Raw genomic sequence first — 16,881 nt, 5'->3', positions numbered from 1 at the left:
ATACCATGTGACGATAGACAGGAGAACTAACGATACAATTTAATACATTTTGGGCTGCCATGCATTGTTGCCATTCTTGGCCAGGTCTCCCTTGAAAACGAGGTCTTTGATTTCAGTGGTACTAACCTGGTTAAATAGAGGTTAAATACAAAAAATGTGCATTGCTGCATTGCCTTGCATTGCATTGTATCAAGTTCCACTGCATTATGTCATGCAGCATTAAGTATTATTGCTTTACATAATGTTCCATTACTTGGCATCACCTTGTATTGCATTGGTCTGTTTTGTGTTGCACCACATTGTAATGTGCCAGGTTGTGTTGAGTTGTGCTACATTACATTGCACTTTGTTGCATTGCACTTTGTTGCCTTATGTTGTATTGTGGTGCATTGCATTGTGCTGTATTGAATTACATGTTGTATTGTGCTGTGCTGCATTGCTTTTTGTTGTACTGAATTGCACTGCACTGTGTTGAGCTGGTCTGTGCTGCTTCGAGCAACATTACATTACCCTATGTTATGTTACCTTATGTCATGTCATGTTGTGCCATTCTGCACTGCATTGCACTACACTATGCTGTATGGCATATTGTTGTGCTTTGTTACACTGGGTTGTGTTGCTGCACTGAGCTTTGCTGCACTGTTTTGATGCATTGTGCTTCAATGAATTACACTTTGTTGCATTGTTTAGTGCTGAACTGCTTTTTGATTACACTGAACCTTGCTGCAATGTGTTTTGAATGCGGCACCATGTTGAGCTGGTTTGTGCTGCACTGAGCATCACTGCATTACCCCAAGTTGTGCTACCTTATGTCATTTCATGTTGTGCTGCTCTGCAATGCATTGTGCTGTGCTGTGTGGCATTGTGTCGTACTGGTTTGCAGAGGGTTGTGTTGTGTTGCTTCGTTTTGTAATGCGCACTGTTGCACTACTTCTCATTTTGCTGCACTTTACTTTGTTGCACACACTTTGTTGCTCTGGGCTTCATTAAATTGGGCTTTATTGAGTTGTGCAACGGTGCATTGCATCGGGTTGTGCTGAAATGTTCTGCACTGTGCTGCACTGGATTTTATTGTATTGCATTGCGCTTTTTTGCAATGTTTAATTGCATTTGCATTTCACTTTGTTGCACTGCACTTTGTTGCACTGTGCTCCACTGAATTGCACTTCATAGCATTGCACTGTGCTGCATTGCCTCTGTTATCCTAAACTGTGCTGTGTTGTGTTGTTGAGCTGGTCTGCGCTGCACTGAGCATCACTGCATTACCTCACATTGTGTTACCTAATATCAGGTCATGTCACGCTGCACTGCAAAGCATTGTGCTGTATGTGTAGCATTTTGTTGTACTGGTTTGCGCAGGGTTGTGTTGCTTTGTTTTGTAATACACTTTGTTGCTGCCCTGTGCTTTTCTGCACTACACTTTGTTGCTCTGGCTTCATTGAATTGCACTTTGTTAAACTTTGTTGCAATGCACTTTGTTGCAATATGCTCCCCTGAGTTGCACTTCATTATGTTGCACTGTGCTTCATTGCCTTTGACACTCTTAACTGTGCTGCGCTGTGTTGTGTTGCTGAGCTGGTCTGTGCTGCACTATGCAGCATTGCATTAAGCCATGTTGTGTTCCAATTTAGAAGATTTAGAAATCTGTAAACAAACTGAGAACTATGCTTACATGTGTAAAAACACTCATCTGGACACAAAGGTTCTTTAAAATTTGTCAATATTAAGCTTAATACCAGTTTTGCAATCTAACAAGCAAAAGGAGAAAAATGTTTTTGCAATTTTCCAACATATCATAGCTTGATTTAAGTCTTTTGTTTCCTCCAAACATCCCCTTGGAAGCTATGAGTGTAAGGTCAGAGAGGCAGCTTTGAATTTTCTAATTTTCAGACATAAGCATAAAATATGTTAAACTCATTTTTGAGCCAGGGTTATGGAGTTAAATATGTGAAAGCATCAAGTTTGAGGAAGGAAGTATTTGGAAGGAAATACTTGCTGCATAGAAAAAAAGAAAAAGAAAAAAGAAAACATGCAGATAATATCATGTAATATCACGGAGGTAGTTATCTTTCCAATCCAAAGTCCTCTACAGTAACAGGCTGATTGCTCATGTTTTTTTTTTTTTTTATCCTCAGCTGATAAATGAGCTATGTACCTGTGTGTATTGCAGTCATACTTAAAATCTTACACAAACTAATACATGCCTCTCCTGGAATTTTCTGGAATGAGTAAGTAATAGGGGTAATTTATTTTTTCATTAGTATTTCAAAAAAAATCTTTCTTTTCTTGTCAGCGTTTGAATCATGCTGTTATATCATTTTCTACAAATGTGCCAAAAATGTATTTTAGATATTCTTTAAATGTTCTCATCATGTCCTTTAAATGTGCCATCCTCTCATAATTTTCTCTGAAACATTCTTTCATGTATTCCTTTCTTTGAATATTTAATAACTGTTTGATTCCCCTGCTTTCTTTATCTCACTTGAGCCACGCGCTGTGAAATTGAGGTCAAGCGATTGTATTTGATTGAAATAAAACAAAACAAAGGGCGCATCAATGCATCTTTGGCAGCATATTTCAAATGCAAGTGCAACATCACATGCGCTAGGTGGTGCACTGTGTAAGTGAGCAAGTTTGGATGGTTTGATCATTGGTAACAAAATCTGTTGCTCAGCAGCGCCACTTGCGCTGGCCTAGCGGCAATACCTATCAGTCTTGTGTTATTACAGCCCTCATGACCACGACATTGTCAAGTCAGCCACAGTACAACACGGAACACGTTTTCGGGACTTTCAAAATAAAATAACACTGGAGTATAATGTTACAGCGTAATTTTATCATAAAAATATTTGAGAAGGACAAAAATGTTATTTAGAGATCAAAATCTGTTTTGGGGGGTTAAAAGGTGAACAAATCCAAACATAACATAGACTTGTGAATCACATTTTTTGTTTCACTGGCAGTGAGGCTTTTGGAAATGCACATCTTTACAGTTTATGTATCACCGTAACCAAGGTCTCATTTAATATAGATATTTTATTACAAGTAGCTTTGATCTTTTACTTTACATGTTTTGATGCATAAAATGAGTCTTGTAATATAATCATATTTAAGGCTGTTCATTGCCTTTTAGAAACTTGATTACAGATGTGCTGCAAATATCTATCTTGACAAGGACACGCATTGAATTTTTTTTTTTTTTTTTTAACCTTGGGAAGTTTTCCTGGTTGAATTTATCCACTATACTTTAAAAGGGTGAAAACTGAATTTATTATAATGACACGTATCATTTAATATATTGTGGCTACACCTTAGTCATGCATAGGCTATTAATGCACTTATTCTATAACATGTGCAAAGAAACTATTAAGTGTAAAAGTTGTTTTAAATCTGGTGCATCCCACTTTGTAATAATTTAAGTATTGTATATGCTTTGTTTTGCATAATATTCGTATGTTTTTTTTGTTTTGTTTTGTTTTTTTTTGGCATTAATGATATATGCTTTCTTTGCAAAATTATGGAGAAATGTGTATTCTTTTATCTTGTCCATTTTTACCATTGTTGTTTGTTAATGTATGATTGTTTTATTCTGTTTTTATGTATCATAAAGGCCTACCTGCTAATTTCTTTAACTGGTTGGACTGCTGTAACATTTCCCCTATTTAATGATGAATAATGTTTGTCTTTACTTTTTTTTTCCTCTCACTGCGTGCTTTTATTTTGCCGGAAGTACTGTCTTGTTTTCGCCGTGTGTCGCTGTGTCTTCAGTCAGCCTCACAAAGCTTTGACCACGAATGAGCCAATAGGCTGTGGAAGGCAGAGTTGTCCCTGTGGCCGCCATTAAAGAAAGGAATCCATGAATTCAAATGGAAACCAACAGGAACCGAGGCTGAAAAAATGATCGATTTAATCGTTAAAATATAGGCCGATGGCTGATTTCGAGAGGTTTTTACAGGATGTGTTTCGTTTTTAGACTAATTTTTGCGATGGAGGAGTAAGACAGGACGTTTTTATTTTTTTAAAGCAGAGACCGTTTTAGGGCTAAGGGGGAGGGGGAGAGTTGCTTCTTTGCTCTCCTTTTCTTTTTGTTTTATGAACATTTTTCGCTTCTTTTAATTTGTTTTAACTGTGTGCTTTTAGGATGTCTCCGTAGAGACCACGCAGTCTCTTTTATCCGCTTTTAGCTCCTATCGGAAGGTTGTTGAATTAACTCTCCTCCAGCCAAATGTTACAAAAAATATTTCTCGTTTGATTAAGCCTGCACATCTTTTGAAAACACAAATCCCTCAAATTGTTCTTTATTTCCCGGGACGTGAAACGATGGAGAGTTGGACATATCAGTGAAGAAGGATGAGTTCTTGTTATGTACCAAACGGGGCCAGCTTGGAGGATTGCCATTCCAATCTATTCTGTCTGGTAAGAGATTTAAAACTAAAGGAAAGCAGCCATTTTTAACTAGCTGAACGGGGGCTAAGCTAACGTTAGCCACACAGGCATCAGTTGATAGGAGCTTAGCTAGGCTTACGGCCCTGTCTAGCTGACATCATTTCACTACAACAAGCTACCCTACTTCGCTTTTATAGTCTTATTCCTTTCTTTTAACACCTTGTCACTCACTTAAAGTACCCTCTTGCTTTTTAATCCCGCTTCTGCAACGTTTTCCCTTTCGCTAAACAAACACTCAAGGTTAAGCTTCATTTACTACATTTCTCAGCAACACATCGCCTGTTTGCACGGAAATAACTGTTGTGCATTTAACTGCCAAAAAAAGCACAAATGTGTCTCCCAGTAACTTGTTGTAGCACTTTCTCCTCTTCGCCTCAGCTCTGTTTATTATTAACCTGCTATCTCGCTCTCATTACATTTCCACTATGTTTTATCAAGAAAACCAAACACCTCATGCACTCCACTCTGCAGAGTTAAGTTTGGAAACCACAGTGTGCTTTCACTGTGAAATGCCACCTTATTTTTATTTAACTCCTGCAGGATTGCCAAACTTGCACAGCTCCTCTGTTAAAGCACACCCCTCACTGTATGTTATGCTTGCAAAGCTCTTTTTCTGCAGCAACATTGTTGTTGTGAACAGTATTTGTTTGCATAGGCGTTTATTATTTATGTAATATGCCATCATCTTGTTTGTCACTGGCTTAATCTCCTTGGACTTCATTTGCTAGTATTCACACCAAATAGGGCACAGGCCCCAGGCTGATTATATAATCTCTGGCAAAGCAACATTCCTGGGCATTACAAACATGAAGGTTGATGCATATCTAAGCAACACTTTCTATTACTATCAATGGGCACTAAGACGTTATACCTCCCGTTATTTATGATACATTTCTCTGCATCATATTGACTGTTGTGGCTGCTTGACAGCTCTCTTACTTGTTGTGAGCATACTCCCACACACATACAATTCACAGGTATTCTTTAAAGATGAACAGATACTGTGCCTTCCTCATTTTTAGTCACTATAGCAAGGTGTTGCTGGAGTGTACAGTTCCTTCCCTGGCCGGATAACCAAGAACATGGACTGAATGTGTTTGTTGTCGCAGTTAATTGGCTTGTCAGCAGGCTTAACAACAATTTCCCGGTAGGTCAGCCAAAGAGTGTAATGCTACTCTGAACATCCTGTTACCACAGTTGGAAGTCATTTGTTGTTAAATGCTAAAATGCAACTCCCAAGACAAGAAATATGTCAAACTAGGCACGAGTTGTTGATTCATGTATGCAGAAAAAGTAAAGTTAGGAGTGAGAGAAGAAACGTCTCAGAGGTAACAAAGATTGTAAAAAAAAAAAAATAATGCTCTGAAATACTACACAGCTTTTACCAGCAATTGACACAGCTTCCAAGCTGTCCGCCCCCTTAAAGGTAACATTTCATTGCAGGAAAATCCCCTGCTCTCTCAATACTACTTAGTTGGGTCGATGCTTGTGTGCTGAACTGGTAATTACAATGTTTACGACAGCACTTGAAGGCAGTGGACAGTGGACAGGCGAGGTGGAGGCTGGTAGTTGTGGTGCTGTGCCTGTCTGGCTGACATTTTCCTGCACACTGAGACTAAGCACAACACCACTGCTGTTATGACTCACCCACTGAACAGACTCCACTTTGTGGTTTTATGGTGAAAGAATGTGAACACATTGTGGTACTTTTCCCCCCTCACTTCTACACTGGATAGGCTGCTCTGGCGTGTGATACTACTTGTTGCATACTACTTTTACTGCTTCATAAAGGAGGGTTATTGGAACTGCCTGTGAGTGAATATTCACTTTATATTTTCCTGTTTAATAAGAATCAGAAGTGGGATTAATCTCCTAGTGGGTTTAGAAAGAATTAGTATTTGTGTAGAGTTACTTAGTGCTGCAAAACAACAAAGAAACAGGAGAGGAAATTAGAAGTAAACAGCTGCGCTTCTTCTGTTAGGAAACTTATGCTGAATGAGATGAATGGTAAAACTGCACAACTGTACATTATCAGCATTTTTAAACGGTATGAAAGAGCTGTGTAGTTTCTGCAGACATGTGCAAGATGTTTCTTAGAGTGTGCAAAAGTTTGCAGTGCCAAATAGAGGTAGTGCAATGTAAGCTTGCAAAAATGTTTGGTGCTTTTTGATACAATAAAATCACCATCATTCTAATAGTAATAGTATTGAAAGGTGCAGAAGCTTTTTAAAAAACTACAGATTTTTAGCCATACATTTGACCAAATGCTGCTGTTAGAAAAAGAAAGACAGCAACAGTTATTTTGGGATTCATGGGTCTGCAAATGCAGCATGCATTTTAGAAAGTGTGCTGGAATTCACCTTTGAATTTATTTCTTAAAAACAAGAAATTACCCAATATTTTAGTCTGCAAATACTGTTGATTTGCAAGTCCGTTTGCCACCTACTGAAGATGCAAAAGCTACATTTTTGTCTTAAAGCAGAGTAATGGTGGCAACACATGAGCAACTTTTGGCACTGAAATGTTGTTATATGTGTGAATTAAGATGGTGTGAAGGACTTAAACTGTATTTTTAATAATTAGAATAAACAAGCAAATAAACAAGAAATGACAGAGTATTGCATGCCTAGAGGGCTTCTGTTTTTGCTGCTGTGGTATTGAAACAGGCATCCCATTGCCAATCAATGTCTGTCAATCTCTTAGAGGCATCTTGTACCTATGGGAATGGAGGTGTATTTTCCTTTAGTGTCTTTGAGGAAAGATGTCCTTTTCTGTTTAGATGTATGTGTTACACAAAAAGGCTGTTATTTGTCTTTTCCTGGAAGTAGCACTGTTAATCTGATGGTCCATGCTGTTCCATGAAGTCCATGGAAGATTCTATGCAACATACCATGACTTTACTCATGCTCACTTTGGCTGTATAAGCCTGCAAAAGAAACTTATTTTGATATGATTGTCTCACAATTAAGGCAAGTAAAGTTTGCTGACACAACAGCATCAGGACGCAGATTGTAAAAAGTAAGGTTTTGTCAGATCTGCCCTGAAGAGGAGTAGTAAACAACTTTTAAATGTCATGATTTTGAGCAAAGTTTGGATCCTGATGCATTTAAGGTAGTCAGGAAATCCAAACACTGATATACAGGGTCAAGATTTGTGGCTTAAGTTCACGTGTGCCATTTCTGATGAGTTGTTAGCTGTTCTTCTATGATTATGACAAATGAATCATAAAGATACTGTTGAAAAGAGTTGGTTTGTCAGCACAGATGAAGTTCTGCTTGTACTTAACACAGGGTTTTGTCACTGTACATCAAATCCTGCTATGTGATTAGTTAATAGATCTCAGACTACAAAATTACTGCAAATGGAAACCAGAGCACCTAACAGTGAAAATCACGACATCTGTCTACAGAATCTACATTTAGAATCTGTAAATAGAGATGGAATTTTCACTATAATTAAAAATATAAAAATGAATAAGGTAAATTATAAAAATGCTTGTATTGGGATGTTGTTTGTAAGTGTTAATAATTCTCTTAAGTTTATAACTTATGATTATGCAGCATTGATTCTTTGGTTAAAACTGCAATATCTAAAGAAGCATTTGACAAAAATCTTCAGTTTGTAGATGTTGGCTGTGCTGTGAGTGAGTGAAGATAGACATTTTTTGTGTGTTCCCCAACCCAAAAATGCAAACCCACATTTGCTGGTGTCCCGTCAGCTCCGTGTCAGGGTTATCTGAGGGAGGGAAGCGACAGACAGGAGAGGAGCAGAGGAGAGGAGCATCTGTGACGTGATTTGAGCAGCCTCACCTGTTGCTTGTGTCATATCTTGAAAGGCAGGAAGGCAGCTGTTTGAACACAGTGTTCCCCACTGAGACCCCAAAGTGGCCGGAGGGAAGGTGAGCAGCTGGCAAAATCAAGGGTCGTAACACCACCTCCTCCTCCCCAAGTTAAGTGTCACCTCAGGAAAACTTCCTGCCTGGATCCAGCAGTGGTGGGCCCAGATTAGGGCTGGGAAATGCAGTGAGTTTTTAAGATTTAGCAGTGTTTTTTCAAAAGAAACACATGAGATAACATTGTTTATATCGGTATGGTTTTTACTGATTAAATTTAAAGAACGTTTGTTGTAGGAAAAACAATATGCTTATTGATAATAAGATAATCTATTGTAAATTTTGTATATAATCAGTAAAAGTCTTTCAAATCATATTGACAGTGTTTAAGTCCTAAGCACACAAAATTGGATAGTTTTTTTGTTTGTGATCAACTGAAATTGCAGGAAAAATCCCCCTTGTGCTCTCTAAATTGCTCAGATACATTGGCAACATTTGGCGCTCCTCTTTAGCTCCACCCAGTTCCAAATGTTGCTGTTGTATCCGTGCAATTAAGACAGCTCTCTCTCTCTTCGGAGAAAAAATACAACTGAAGATCATTAAGTTTCTCCACTTTTTCACCAATGCAGCTGTGGGATTTTCTCCATATAAAGGTTTAAAGTTCTTGATGTATCCCTAGCAGTTGCTTACATACCTTAGCATGCATTAAGACTCGTGCAGCGACAACATCTTGTGGATTTATAGTAGGAGCAGGAGTGTCAGATGCAGACTTGAGCACACAGCCTGGAAAGCATGAATGTTGGAAGGAAATACTCTTGATTTCTTTGGCACCCTCTGTTTTTGCACACAGGCTGCCACTAATTTATTTTGAAAGGACAGACAGAACAACTGCAGAAGGCACATTTCTCCTTGATAGAGCAGTCTGCCTCTCGGATATTGGTGATGAGGAGTGGAGTGCTGTCGTGTCTAGTATTTGACAGAGAGGCTATTCAGTTGTGCCTCTTCTAGCTCAGGAATATGTGAGAATAATTTGTGAAGGGACTCTACTCTGTGGTTTAATCACATGGACTTCGTGCAGAACAGTTTTTTTGACATAACAAGAAACATTCTGTCAGTGCAGAACACACTACGAACACTCTACGTAGGTTCCCACACTCTTACTCTTTGGCTTCTTCTGATTCCATAAAACAAGCACTTCTAATTCCTAAATAATACAGCCAACTGTAAATCCAGTCAAAGCAGAGATCACATGTTTAAGATCTCTTAAGTATTTGAAGCATACATAGCATAGAGTTGTTTTTCATGGGGACAAAGTTGCTCAAGATGCAGTAAATGTTTTGCAATACAGTAAAACATTTTTGATGACAATGTATATTTTCTTTCCATTGCGGATATTCCTTTTGATGATGATTGCAGTTGAAAAATATCCCCACATTGCAGGAAATCTTCCTAAACAAGTTTATCAGTTAAACTTTAGTCCGACTACAAGTTTATTAACATTTACACGAGTTAGCAGTTTTGGATCTATAAAAGCAGTCTCTGTTTAGCTTACCCACAGGATCTCAAATGTATTTACTTTTTTTAATTTGAGGTCTTAAAAATCTTGAGTTCTGCTTGAAAGTCTAAAATTTAATTTGCAGTTGTTATGATTTAATCTTGCACAAAAAAAACAAGAAAAAACAAACTAGAAACCCTAAAAGTGTGTCATGATATAGGCTTTTATTTTTTCATAGTAATCTTTAAAGGACCTAAAGAGTAGGGATTTATGATATTGGATTTTTGCCGCTATCAGATAAGCTGATATTTACAGATTTATTTTAGCCGATATTGGTACCGATATTGAAATCTGTTTTTCAGACTTAAAAATTCAGTCCTTAGAGCACACTATTAAGGTTTAAGAAGGAACAAAGAAACAACTATAAGTCCTTAAAACACACTTAAAAGTTTAAAAAGTGAGGATGAAGAAAGACTTCAACTGACATACAATAGGTCTGTTGGCTCACCATAAAATGCCACTAATTATTGCTATATGTGGCCAAAATATAAAGCTGATAAATGCTGATATTCACAGCCAAAATATCAGATGTAAATACTGGCAGAAATTTTGATATCTGCTGATATATTTTCCTTTTTAAGCTTTTATCTGTTGATACTGTTATCAGGCCCATGATATCCCTTCTCAAAAGTCTCAATAAGAAGACATTGGCAGTGGATTTTGAGTATTTACATGATGATTTTGTTAATAGAAATAAAAGTTCTCATATGACTTTTACCTCTTATCTGAAACAGTTTTTACAGAAGTTTTTACTGGTGTCAGTGTTTCTAGTTCACTGGTTCTCAGATGGCGTGGCAAGGCAAACTGGTGTGCCATGGGAATTTGTTCAACCATTTACTGTTACCACAACTAACTGAAGATACTTTAACATGTTTTAAAGAGGCTATTTTGCATGCATATGAATATAGTGTGTCTTCAGATTTTGGCTTGCTTATCGGTGTGTCTTGCTGAAATAAAAGTGTGAAAACCTCTGAGTATCTGAAACCTCTTTGCTAACCACCGTTAAATGACAAAAGAAGTTCAACAGCCACATCTGCAGTGCTGACATTAGGTGAGGCGAGTTTATTTGTATAGCACATTTCAGCAACAAGGCAATTCAGAGTGCTTCACACAGGACATTATAATACAATGATGGAGGGAAAAAGAAACACAATGGAAACATTTTAAACGAAACGTGAAAGATGATAAAAACAGCAACTAAGACCCACAAAAGATAAAAACCCAGGTTCCTCTCTGTTTATTGTATTTATTTATTTTTTTTATATGTCAGAAACAACCTTGGTCCATATACTGGATTTTGTCCCAGACAGTTCTACGTTTCTGACCGTCAGAAACAACCATGGTCCGTAGACTGGTTTCTGTCCCAGACAGTTTCACATTTCTGGCTTATCCCAGATGCCAGAAACAAGCTTGGTGCGGAGACCGGATTCACCGACATTAGGCACCAAAGCCCCATATTCCTCCGCCATGTAATGTAGGGTTGAGTAAACCTTCTCATTAAAAAAGGATTAAAAAAATAAAGATTTCACATTTTTTTCCCAGAAATAGTTTGAAAGAAGGCGTACACTACAGCCAGGGCTGGGTATCACCACAGTGCCTGAACGGACTTGATTCTGATTCACACCTTCCTGATTCAGTATTAATCGAGATATAGGCATATTACAGTCAAAAAAATCTTTTTTGCTTCAATATGAAAGAGACTCAGAAAATAATTTTGGAAATTGTACTAGAAACCTTCTAACTGGGCACATTATTAGAAACATTGAGATCTGCATTGAAAATTGGCCCTGAACTACTAGTATTTGTGTTTTTTTACCTCCTTGCAGTAGGGCTGCTGGATTAAGCCAAAAGTCATAATCAGGATTATTTTGATTGCTATAGATATTATGTTTACTAAACACAGTTACTCATTGCACAACATCTGAATCACATGCATTTTAAATTCAACAATCAAGAAATATATTTAGATAAGCAAAAAGACATAAACATGTAAGGATATGATATATATTAACTGAATAAACAGACAAAAATACTTTCAGTGAAAGAACCAGCACTAAACTGTTTGACACACGGGGAAAACAAGCTTCAAACAGCATGCATCATTTAATCATGACTATCTTGTTTCCATGAGTGAGGGACACCAAAATTGTGATTGTTATTGAAACTTTATGAATTGCCAAGCACTACCTTGTCTGCATATGCTTCAGCTCGTCTCTGTCTTCACAATTTATGTGTGAAATGCAGCCACACATCTGATTTTGAGTTTGGCGGTGCCGTCAGTGGAGCAGAGCTGCCAGGTTCCACCGTGTTTGAAAGAAGCGATCAGCATTTATGGCAAGTCCAAGTCCAGCTTAAAACCCGCCTCGGCTCTGCCTCTTTTCTTGTCTCCAGGTTGATGTGAAGTTAGTTTAAGATGTCTTCAGGATGTTGACTGCTTCAGATTGGCTTCCAGAGCCCCCTTCTGTAACCACATGGCTGATTTCACTCAGATGTTATTCAGTGCTTTACAGCTACTAAGAAATTCAGTTTGCTTTTCTTTACATAAGATACAGTCGTTTTCACTGACATGGCTACGTCTATTATAGATTAGACCATCTATATTGTTTCATATTGTCAACTGAAATTGATCTGTTCTTACAATTTCTAGACTGCAATGCTAAATCTATTTAACTGTGGGTGAAAATTTTCATTTTTGTGTTAGCATCAAGCTTGTGAATTCCAGTGCACATCAGTGTCCATATTGGAGAAATGTCTTTAAAAGGTCGGCAGCAACTTCCCGATAAGGATTTTCCTTAAGATCCACAACCCCACATGATATGACTGTGAGAGTCTTCTGGAATTATGTTTTTAAGGCATCAGTAATGTAAACTTGTAAAAAAAAAACAAAAAACAAAAACAAAGTAAATTAAGCAGCTATGTGTTATAAATCACTGCTTTTCTGATGCATTAAGGGGCTAGGATGTCAGATTTAAGTCCTGGATTCCTTCAGTGATGGATGTTCAACCGGATTATTTTGCTGGTTGAATTAATTGAGAAAGGTGTCCTTTCTCAAAAGTAAACATATCTGGTAATCATAGTAGCTTAGACCTCAAACAAAGCAGATGTACAGGGAAATGTGTGATTTTCAGATGCTCTGAAGTGGGTTGTGAGGCTTGCTTCAGACCTATGCTGGGCATTTTCTCTTAATAAATCCATATTCCTGATGACTAACACTCATCATCCAACTAAATTCTTTTTTGTAAACCGTTAGAAGTATCCATACTGACAATAAATATCTGAAGTCCGTCATCATTATTGACATGAATTGAACCCAAATCTTATACTGAAACTGTTATACCAACAGTCCTCTCGTGTATCATGTTGCTGGAGTAAATTATGAAGCAGTGTGTCTTAAAATGATCAAATTCAGTCTTTTACAGCCCAGATTTCCTCCCAGCAGCAGCCTTCATCTGGTTGTGAGCCTGATAATTTTGAAACACAAAGACAAACTGCTTGTGCCTCAACAGGGACATGTTTTTTGTTCTACGGTTTGTTAAATGTTGATTACATCAACACTTTTTCAGCCTTCATCATTAGTTACATCCACTATGAATCAGCAGTGCAAACTCCTGGCTTATTTCCTGCAGAAACAAAGCAGATTCTGCTTGAAGTCTTGCAGGAGAAGACCTGTTTCATTGAAAGTGACAACAGGCGGTTTTGTTTAATTCTCCCAGATAAGCTCAGCGGGTTCAGATGTGCGTCATTCTAATGAATTCATGTAACTCCAGAGTCGCTTTAGATCATCATGTCGTCACTATTCTTAAATTTCTCTCTGTCAGGCTAGTTGCTTTTAAAGTTTATTGGGTTTAGGTGCTGTTAAGTCCACTTTATCCTCACATCCACACAGCATTAAAGTCAGAGTCTCACCATTAACGAGTCAGTAATTCTTTATTTATATTGCACCTTCTTTAACACAGGTTACAAAGTGCTTTGCATCAAACAACAGCGCACAAATAACAAGCACTGAACACCTACAAGAAGCATTAAAAATACATACGCCTACAAGAGAAAAATATACTTTCCACCCTAAAATGCTTTCAGCAACAAATTATCACTCACAGCAACACTTCAAGTCAACAAAGCCAATTATAAAGTTGTTTTTGAAAGAGTTTGATCTAAAAGTTTAATGGCTCCGGGTAAACTTGATGGCTTTGTGCTCTTCAACAAGTGCACTGTGTGTTTTCTAAACTCCAAGTGTAACTAATCTTTATTATATCATGTTGCATGAATGTTTATTTCAGAAAATACAGGATCAGAGGTTACATTTCTTTCCTAGCTGTGATTGTAGCAGGTTATTGTAGGTCTGTATCTACAATTAATGCTGGTTACAGAGATTCAGAAGTGTAAAATTCAGGACTAATACTGATTTTTAAAACAACAATGTAGACTGATGGCTAATACTGATGCAACTGTTTCTTTTCAGCACTTCTTTTGGTCTAACACTCCAGCAATAACATTTTCTCATGTGTGACTGTGACTGGTCAGAATTTGTCAAACAGGTCACATCTTCTACACAGTAACAAATCTCTTCTCTAGACCAGCAGTTAGGTGTGCTTAATACCATTATTAAATTGATATGACACGACAAATGAACATTAGCTACTGACATTGATTCATGCCACATTATTTGCTAATGGCCATCAAAGGGTCAGTATTGGCTGATATCAATGTTAAACTGATGCATCTGTGCACCCCTAGATGTTTAATCAGGGTTTTTGCCTGCCATTAAAAATTAGGTGATGATGACCATCATCAGAAAACATTCTTAAAAGGGCAGCATTGGATTAATTTGACATCTCTAACAGAAATGTGTCATATTTGGTGGTGGCACATTTGTCTCTGCCTTTTTTCTTTATTACACAATTATGGAAATGCACAATATTGGATTGTTACTGATATGCGATATACCAATATTTACAATCTTATTTTGGCTAAAACCAATTTAAAATATATATTAAAAAATTTAGGCTGCACGGCGCGCAGGGTCCGAGGTCCCTGATTTGATTCCCGGTCAGGGCCTTTCTGTGTGGACTTTGCATGTTCTCCCCTTGTTCTCTTCGGGTACTCCTGCTTCCTCCCACCACCAAAAACATGCTCATTATGTTAACTGGAGACTATAAATTGGCCGTAGGTGTGAATGTGAGTGTGCCTGGTTGTCTGTCTCTGTATGTCAGCCCTGCGATTGACTGGCAGCCAGTCCAGGGTGTGACCCGCCTCTCACCCAATGATAGCTGGGAAAGGCTCCAGCCCCCTCGCGACCCCCAAGGGACAAGCGGTATAGAAAATGGATGGATGGATTAAAAAAAAATTATTGTAAAGAAAACAGAGTCCAACCCATACCAGGATTGAGCTGTTCCTGTTCCTGTTCACGTGACTAGAATGCATGTTGTTGGATTTTTGTCGCTATCTGATATGCCAATATTCACAAAGGCATTGTGGCTGATGCAGATATAAATGTAGTCCTAAAACTTAAGTCCTTAGAACACACTTTAAAGTTTAAGGAAAAAGGAAGAACAAAGAAAAAGACAGTGTTTGGTCTTGACTTTCAGACTTTTTAGTTTGATCTAAACTGAATTGATAGGTGTGAAACATCCCCTGGACCTTGGTCCGACCGAAAGAAGTGATCTCGGTCCAGACCAAACCTAGCCAGCGGCCGGTTCATGCTCAGTTTGAAAAGCATTACTTTAAAAGGCCTGGACTTTCGTATTGATGATAGGAAATTACAGCATAAAAACCAGGAAAAGGTATCCAGCACCAAAACAAAATTGGCCCAGAGGCCAATGGAAACTGGATACAAATGCCTAAGAATATGAAAAATTTCCAGCTGTTTCCAAGAAGATAAAAAAGAGACAGTTCCACTTGAAGGTAAAGAAACTGTGGCAGCAGTGTATGACGGTGCACAAAAAGCAGTGCTTCAATGAATCACACCACTCACCTTTTCTCCCAAGTCAGTTTAGCCGTGGCTCGTAGGATTACATACTGTCTTCTCCTTTGTCTACGATGATGAAGTTGCCATCTAGAGGAAGCTCACAAGGCAAACTCCAGTTGCGCTCTTGGTAGTAGTCAGTCAGCAAAAATGATGGCGGTAGAATAACTATTTCATTCATTGTTTACAGCATACACACATTATTCAGCGTGCTGACGTCAAACACCTGCTGGTCAACTAACCAATAAATAAACTAGAGATGCACAACCCACATAGCTGATGACGATATCTTGTAGGTTTGTCATGTAAAGTCTGTTAGTCTGTTTGCAGTAATTACAGAGTGAAATCAAACCGACTGAACCAAATATGTACAATGGAACAAAATAGCGTACCTTGGTGTGGACTTTCAGGTGTGAAAACACCCCTAATCTTTCTTAGGTCTTTAAGTCCAGTCTAAGACTCTACAGACTCATTCTTACCCCTAAAACACACCAGACAGGTGTTCGGTCCGTCTCCGCTCCTGTACGGGAACGGAGCAGATAGGTTTCTGTTTTAGTCAATGAGACAGCTTCCACCAGCTCCACTGCTCTGCATCTTTCCTCCGGCAGAGCTCCGGCAGTCCGGAGCCCTCCGCAGCAGATACGCAGGACTTCTATTTCTGCCGAACGCCGGAGCCCTGCGCATAAATTCAACACAGAGCAGATTAACCAGGCAGGAAGTGTAGACGAAACCAAATAAAAATATCTGGTTAAATTTCAAAATAAAATACTCTTTGTTGACGCCAGACTTACGCCAAACAGTATTTCCTTTCACTACATCGACAATAAGTCTTAATGGGGTGTAGCAAAGCCCGTAATCGACATGTCAGAGGAGCAAAAAGAAGTGCATTTATTTATAAAGCCTTACTGACCCACAGTAGAACCAGAAAAATCAATATGAAAGGAAAAAACAGACACAAATCAAGTCCGTCCTACTCCTGCAGTTCAGAACAATGGCTTCATGTGCGTTTATTATGTTTCATGGCACTTCAGTAGTTTCTACTCGCACGGCCAGGTGTGATTCTGTAACTACTGCGAAACTCCT

General features: G+C 38.3%; 1 protein-coding gene across 1 annotated transcript in view; it reads left to right on the top strand.

The window, feature by feature from the left end:
• Window positions 1-3,822: 3,822 nt before the first annotated feature.
• med13a (mediator complex subunit 13a) overlaps window positions 3,823-16,881 on the top strand; it is a 169,216-nt gene continuing 156,157 nt past the window's right edge. Inside the window, exon 1 of the mRNA XM_041801054.1 lies at window positions 3,823-4,416. Coding sequence (XP_041656988.1) covers window positions 4,351-4,416 — 66 coding nt within the window. The 5' untranslated portion in view covers window positions 3,823-4,350. The remainder of the gene's footprint in view (window positions 4,417-16,881) is intronic.

The sequence above is a fragment of the Cheilinus undulatus genome, linkage group 12 (genome assembly GCF_018320785.1).
Source record: "Cheilinus undulatus linkage group 12, ASM1832078v1, whole genome shotgun sequence".
Lineage (NCBI taxonomy): Eukaryota > Metazoa > Chordata > Actinopteri > Labriformes > Labridae > Cheilinus > Cheilinus undulatus.
Note: the sequence above shows the minus strand (reverse complement) of the source record. Positions and strands in the feature narration are given on the sequence as shown.